Raw genomic sequence first — 8,045 nt, forward strand, 5'->3', positions numbered from 1 at the left:
GGAAGAAAAAAAAAAAAGAAGAAAATGTAAATGACAGTATAACTGGTACGCAATATAATGTAAGTAAGAGTTTTGGTTAAAATGGTTGCTTTTAAGCACAAGGGGGCTATCCCGAAAAATGCTGTTCTGAGAAAATTGAAGGTAAAGTTTTTGCCCCTTAGTTCAGTTCCTTCAAAAAACAAGGAGAGCTTTCTCTATAACCAAACAAATATACACACCAATGAAACCAAACTTCTCTTAAAAGGTAGGGCAATGCCCACTTTTGGTGTAGGTCAACTTGATTTCTGGAAACCCCAGAAATCCAGGTTAGCCTGCTTGTCCTTAAAAGCGACCAATTCTCCTATCAACACTATTAGGTTACAAGAGGCAGGACCTCCAAATTTAACGTCTATTTCTGATAGGGCTGAGCCAAATGGATTGAGAGCCTTCTAAAACTCCAACAAAACAACTCAAGTTCAAGAATGCCCAGTCTGGGATTTGAACCAGGACCATCACTCCATCATCCAGCATGATAGGAACTGAGCTGACGAAGCACCCATCATAAGTTGCTTCATTTACAAACAAATTACGGCAGTTTAAAAAAAGAAGAAGAAAAAGAAAAGCCCTTGACATGAGCGCACTCACTGCGTTCGTCGTCTCCTCCTTTGTTCCTCTGTTCACCGCTTTCTCCAGATCAAACACAGGTAGTCCATACTCACGATTCGTCTGAAACACAAAAACACCCAAAATATTCTGAATTTTCTTTTTTTTTTTGTTGTTTCAAATCATTAAGTATAAAACAAAAATAGAGAATACTCCATACATATCTGAAATCAGTTCTCTCAAACCTACTTTCAATTCTGTCTACTCCAAAGGTTGTCTTCAGATATTGTAAATGCAATGAAATCCTATTCAGAAAATGTTAATGTGAATGGTGAAGATATCTTGTTTTGTAGTTCATGATTTGTGAAAAAGACAACCTGACCCTATTATCTAATTAAATCAATACTATTTTTTCCATGTTTTAAGTAGTGCTGGGCAGCTATGTTCCCGATTTTTGAAAGCTAGGAATCGTAGGAATCGACTCCGAACCCAATTACAAGTACTTATTTTCTAATGATGTGATTTCTTCCGGTGGTTACCTGGTTGACTCCGAACATCTTCAGGATTTAGGATAACCTTGATTTTTGAACACTACGAAGCATCAACTTAATTTTTCAAAAATAAATTCTTTTAAAAAAAAAAAGGATTTTATTTATTAAATATAAGGAGTTGGAACTTTTCTTCCATAGCATTAATCGTAGGAATCGGTCCTTCGCCCAGCTCTAGTTCTAAGAGTCCATTGCACATGTTCTTTACACAGGAAACCAGTCATGTTTTAAAAATTTACTGACACGAGAGGAATGAGCGTAGAACAGAAAGTGAAGTGAGAAAGTTTCCCGGACCTGGTTACAGATGAGTTTCCTGCGGAGCTGTGCCATATGCGGAGCCAGCGCCTCTCTCTCGGCCAGGCGGTTCAGCTTCTGTAGCAGCTCGTCCTCCTCAAACAAGCTGATTCTTTGAAGTCTGCGCGAGATAAAACATCTTGTCACCACCATTCCACAAGCGCGTGAGTCATTTTTTAAAAGTTTTGAGAAAAACCCCCAAAAAGAAGAACTCAGATCAGAAGCATGACTTAGGCACTTGAAACTTTCCAATAAAAAAAACTAAAAGAGAAATGAAGAAACAAAACGAAACAGAATTATAAGATGTTTCTGGATGTCTTTATTCAAATTATGGGTTTTACTGGAAGCCCCCCCAAAAACTATTTTGGCAATTGTGGACGAATGGCGCTAACAGTCTTAAGAAATTACCAGTTCAGTTCCTTATAATGTGATCATATAACAACGGAGCTCTCATCTATCTCCATCTCTTTCTTCTCAAAAGTTCAACATTGGACGATGGATGAAATATAACCAGCTTTGAAGGAAAAAAAGACAATCATTTTTCCTTTCGAAGTAAATTTTAATTTTCGTTCAGTAGCCTGCATTTCTCCTCCCTTAACAAAAAAGGTAAAAACTGTGTTTCAGTTCCACCTTCGCAGATAACCATTTCTGCGGCTGGTTTGAGGGCGTCACTGACAGGTCCTACTTCTCTTTCCTTCTGTTGCTTCTATCTTGCTTTTTCCCTGCACTATATTACTACAGTCATTGTGTCGATGTGCTTCTCTACTCAAACTTACTTTATTTTACTTTTCCGATCCAGCGGCCATTTGGGTTCTAGCCCTTCGGTCTGTCGATATGGCAAAGAATCTACTCAAACTTAAAACTGATAATTTTCGTTCATCACGCCATTTGCTGTAACAAAAGCACAAACTGGCAACTGTTACCTGACAGGGGGACTGGGAGGAGGCGTGTCATCTTCCCTCCGTCTTTTCCTCGGACGACCCTTTTTCTTCTTCCCCTCCTCCATCTTCTCTCTCTCCGTCACCTGACTGCTGCTGCCACTCACAAGGCTCCCGCTATCCTCCTCCTCCTCCTCTCCCTCCTCCTCATCCTCTTCAGACTCGTCCGACGAATATTCGGACTCACTGGCTTCCTCTTCTTTGATCGACCTTTCTTCAATGTCTCTCTCACTTTGTCCTTCTGACTCACAGTCCGACGTCAGTTCAACTTTGACCTCGGCCAGAGTCAGCGGCAAGCTGGAAGACTGAGAGTTCATCTCTCCTTGTACCAGCCCTGAGAACAAAACAGATAAAAGATTATGTTCACTTTTTATCGTAAGTGAACATATTGCGCACAAAAAAACTACACCTAACAACATTCATCATCGGTGCACTTAGACCTCCAGTTTCCATTTAAAGCATATTCGGACCTGCCACTTTATGAAATCTCAAAATCAGGATTTCACTTGATTTCAGGGAGAAAAAATCAGGATTTGGTGAAAAAAATCGGGATCAACAGCAAATCACCAAGGTGACTGCCAAAGCTGACTCAAAATTTTTCCAGGGGCGTCCATAAATTACTTAGTCTATATGCCCTCTGTGTGTCTTTGTTTGCGTGTGTGCATGTGTGTGTGTGTGTGAGCGTGCGTGCGAGTTATCATTATTTTTTGTAAATCCTGAAGCATCACGTCAAGCACTCCTAGTCCAAGTGTCTATACCCCCCCCCCCCTCCCAACCCTACCAATAAGTCCCGAAAGGCTTGTTTTGAAAGTAACAGCGGAACTACGAATATTATCGATTATTTGTATGTCCCAAATTGAAACAGTTACCAGGCTATCATCGGAGAAAATGAGAGCGGGCAGAGATCACACACAACTTGGGGCGAGTCAACAACTAAATGCGGCATTGATATTGCGGGAAATAGTGCTCCGAGTTCCTACTGACAAAAAGTTCAACGGGTGCTTCCTGCAATAAAGGAGAAGGCAGAGTAAGTTTTTAGAAAAACCCGTCATAACAGCGGACTGGGACAAAAAAATCGGGATACACGCGATCGAAATCGGGAAAATCGGGATGCTTGAGATTTGGGGAAAAAAAATCGGGATATCCCGACTAAATCGGGATGAGTGGCAGGTCCGCATATTGAGATAGAAGGATAGGTGGAGAAGGCATGAGTTCAATTCCCAAGTGGGGAAGTTACACAATAGAGTATCTCCTTCTGGTGTTGAGATACTGTATATCATTCAACACAGGATGTCCCTGACAGGCAGGGTCTAAGCAACCTGCCTCCAATATTCTCTTAAATTCATCAAAAGGTGCAAGAAACATTTACAATTATATCTATCAACATCTGCTGATGGACCACAAAAAGCGACATGGCAGATTTAGAGCTTTGCCCCGTAAACCATCGGAGATCTCATCAAATGAAAGAAATGTGAAGGGAACGAGTTATCACACCACTAAAGAATCGTGCAATCAAATGTAACACTTCCCGTTCTGTTGGTGACTTACATCACACAGATGTACATTACTGGAAATAAAGAACAGGAAACAAAGCACGTTACATCATGTAAGTGTATATGTATAGCAATAAATAAAGACGAACGAGTGAAGCATTACCCTTTCGTTGTTATAAAGACGAACGAGTGAAGCATTCCCCTATCGTTGTTAGACTCGGTTTATGATTTTACCACAGAACTTACCCAAAAGTTTCAGGCAGGACAGTGAAGGAATTAAGAAAAGGCAGGCGTCAAGAAAATCTTTTTTCAGCAGCGAATTTATACAGATTTTTAGACCTTGATATTATGAGGGCAAAGAGGATCCAGGTTTTCTAGAACAAGTGTCTGAGGAGGCTGCTGAGGATCAAATGGACAGACAGGATCACCAACGAGGAAGTATTAAGAAGAACCAGACAGAGCCCGGTCAGAGATGAGGTGGGAAGAAGACGTTGGCGATGGATTGGACACACTCTCAGGAAGTCAAGCAGCTGCATAACAAGAAAAGTGTTAGATTGGAACCCACAGGGTAAAAGATCAAGGGGAAGACCTCGTGGAACCTGGAGAAGAGTCACGGAAATGGATGTACAGAAAAGTGGGAAGACGTGGAGTGACATCAAGCGACTAGCCCAGGATAGGGAAAGGTGGAGAGTGTTTGTTCGTGGCCTATATCCTGACCCAGGGTGAGAAAGGCAATGATGATGATTATGAAGGCGCGTATGTGGTACTGTACCTGTGCCCACGTTGAGCATGGTGCTGATGTCAGGAGACATGGGTCGCATATCCGGAAGATCACCGGACACAAACGACACCGCTCCAATGTCGACATCAATCTCAAGGTCACTGTCGTCCTCCATTTGTATCGACGTCAAAATTCCTCCCAAGTCTGTTCCTGCGTACCAGAAGTAGACAAAATCAAATAAACATTTCGGAGGGTAAAAGTGTTCCCATCCATTCACTTCTTGGGGTAAATCCGTACATTACAATATATGCTTCTATCTCTCCACAGGTTATGACATAGCTATTCCTCTTTACACATCTGGACTCTACCCAAACACACATCTCTACATAATAATAATAATAATAATAATAATAATAATAATAAAGATGATGATTATAATAATAATTGCATTTATATAGCGCATATCCACGCTCTTCAAGAACACTCAGAAACATTCCCTGCTTCCCTCGCAAGCTGCGGATTACACATGCTAAAACACCAATTTGATTATTTCATCCCCGTGTGTTCGAATTACATCGTGTAACTTCTCAGTTTAGTTTTAGTAAAAGTTTTACGGCACTTGCAACACAATAAAGTCATATAAGTGCCGAAGATTAGAGGTGCTACAAAAGAGTAACAAACACAAAAAAAAAGGAGGAGGAGAGATAAGGTCGATAGACGTTTGGAAGAAAAGAAGGAGCAAACCACCCCAGAGCACCCGCCAACCACCCAGTAAATTCTCAACATGATCTTGGCGCGAACACAGAGCATTTAAGTTCAGGAGGATCTCACCAGACGCAGACGTCGCAGCATCCGCTTCCTCCCCGAGCGAGGACACAAGTCCCGCGGAGGACGAGGACACAGAGCTCATGCTGTCCTGACTGTCCAACAAAGCCAGCGCTGGCGACTCCGAGCTCCGGCCCGTCGTCGATGAGGCCGCCGACTTTGACGTGGCGGATGACTTCCCTTTGCTCGGCTTGGGTTTCGCCCGCCCCGTCTCGTCGTCCGTGACGAAAGATGATGAGAGAGTGCTCGGGTCTTCCTTCTTGTGGCCTCGTTGTCTTTTTTTCTTTCCCTCCTGGCAGCGGCAAAAGGCAACAGAATATGAGAAATTATGTTGCGGGGGCTTACACTTTACTGACTTTATGTGATAATCAATGCATTTAACTAGGAACAAATCATGCCTTTTTTTTTTAAAGTAGAGGTTTTACTACGCTCGCAACTGCATAAGGTCATATGAGCGCCAGAAGATTAAAGGCGTTACAAGAGAGTAACAAACACAAAAAAAGAAGGAGGGGAGATAAGGGCGATAGATGTTTGATAGGAAAGAAGAAGCAAGCCACACCAGAGCACCCACCAACCACCCACAAATTATGACTGCAGAAACACAGAGGGGACGTAGCAATAAAGAACAAAAGAAATGCCTCTGTTGTAGTTGATTCGTTCTTTAAGGAGAGTCAGAACTTTCCGAGATGCATTTTACGAGAAACAGAGCGAGGCAACCGCAACACTGATAGCAAACAGACTAAGACTAAGTATGTTTTTTAAAAAGTTTTAGTAGAGGTTTTACGGCGCTTGCAAGCGCATAAGTCATATGAGCGCCAAGGGGTGGATGTCAACAGAGAAATCCTTACAGGGAATCAAGACTTACTCTGCTCACCTCTCTAGCTTCAACAACACAAAGTCTGCTTCAACTATCAAGGCACCCCAAAATAGCAGGTCACAAGAGTGTGACAAATATACAAAAGAAGTAGAGGAAAATGACTATAGTAAGGATTAGGAAAGAAAAAGCTGCAGTTCCCTGTTGTAGTTCAGCCACAGTTATGAGCGTGACATTCTTGGATCAGCCCATTTACAATTCTACTGTGCTTGAATGAGATATGTCCTCCCTTTGGGAATGGCCTAAAGACACTCCAGTCCGCCGGGGGGAAGAGGGGAACAAAGCATATTATCATTTAACAACCCTCACTAACCACCAGCAGTAAACAAAATACGATTCCTATCCCCAAACGTCAGAAATTTAAGTAAAACAACAACACTGATGGACAGCAGACTTATATGTCACTACCTGCATGAGAGATCTCTTCTCTTTGAGCTCCATGGCCGCGGAGAGAGCAGACTCCTTGGCCTTGCGACAGCGACGTTGGCCAGACTTCAGCTCTACGGGGGCTTCCATCGCTCGCCGTTTCTCTCTCTGCACCTTCCCTAAAGCGATGATGGTTTTTATTTTTTAGGGTTCGTTTTGAGTAAGGGGAAATGAACTGACATCGAATACATCTCTGAAACTTAGTTTAGTTTTAGTTTTAGTAAGAGTTTTACGGCACTTGCAACACAATAAGGTCATATGAGCGCCAGAAGATTAGAGGTGTTACAAGCGAGTAACAAACATAAAAAAGAAGGAGGGTAGATAAGGATGATAGGTGTTTGATAGGAAAGAAGGAGCAAACCACACCAGAGCACCCGCCAACCACCCACTGACATCGAATACATCTCTGAAACTTAAGGTCTCAGTAAGAATGAAAATGACAAAAGGTATACAGGAGTTTTCAGTGAGAGTGATGGGAAGCAAAATGACACAATGATGGTCATTTAGCCCAGAGAAACAGAAAGAAAGATGGAGAAAAACAACAGAGAAGCAAAAAAGTCGAAGGTAATTGTGGAGCCCTCCAACCACCCACATGCCAGTGACGAAAACACGCAAGGTGAAACAAAAACACAAAGATAATCACTGAAGATACCAACGTACTGGGGTCCTCTTTTTATACACAGGTGGTTGAATGGCTGTCCCCTGCAAGCTGACCTCCCCCCACCAAACTCCTCTTCATAATCAGTGAAGGTCTTTCTTCATTATCAACACTGTCACTGTCATGCACAAATGAATACAACAGTAGAAACTGTCATCCCCTTGACCAAGTGAAAAAAAACCCCAAAACAAAACAACGAAACACACAGACGTTGTTGTTGTTGTTGTTGTTGTTGTTTTCAAATCCCTTTAGCTGCGAGCATTTCGCGCTTGGCAGCGCAATGCCTCCCTCAAGTAACACACACAGACGTAATTCCGCTTTCCTTAACCAGCTATGGCTGTGCTTTGTCATCAACATTACCACTACAAGAATACAGCAGCAGTAGGATTACATTACATATGACTCAACACAAGACTTGCATGTTACAGCATAGAGGTAAAAAAAAAAAAAGCTATTACTTCCCACAAATTGACTTCAAGATCGGAGCATCAGGCAGCTTAAATTATATGTGAGGCAGCGTGGTAGAATCAGGCTCTCGTCAAAATAATGAAATCGAAGAAAACTGCAGTTTTTTCATTGCTTAGCAATTTTTATCAAATTTTTGTTTTTTGGCTTAACACCTTTTATGTCCATTTACAAACACATTCCTTTGAGGATTTCACAGTAAACGTTGATTAAAGGCACGA

The 8,045-nt window shown here is 42.1% G+C and overlaps 1 protein-coding gene across 1 annotated transcript in view; it reads right to left on the bottom strand.

Moving 5' to 3' along the window:
• The window catches only part of LOC101849880 (cysteine-rich protein 2-binding protein), a gene marked incomplete in the record, with an annotated part of 41,729 nt that overhangs the window by 27,387 nt on the left and 6,297 nt on the right, over positions 1-8,045 (bottom strand). The window contains 6 exon segments of the mRNA XM_005107980.3: positions 625-705; positions 1,425-1,545; positions 2,348-2,696; positions 4,628-4,786; positions 5,408-5,693; positions 6,684-6,820. Coding sequence (XP_005108037.2) covers positions 625-705; positions 1,425-1,545; positions 2,348-2,696; positions 4,628-4,786; positions 5,408-5,693; positions 6,684-6,820 — 1,133 coding nt within the window.

The sequence above is a fragment of the Aplysia californica genome, unplaced genomic scaffold, assembly GCF_000002075.1.
Source record: "Aplysia californica isolate F4 #8 unplaced genomic scaffold, AplCal3.0 scaffold00647, whole genome shotgun sequence".
NCBI lineage: Eukaryota > Metazoa > Mollusca > Gastropoda > Aplysiida > Aplysiidae > Aplysia > Aplysia californica.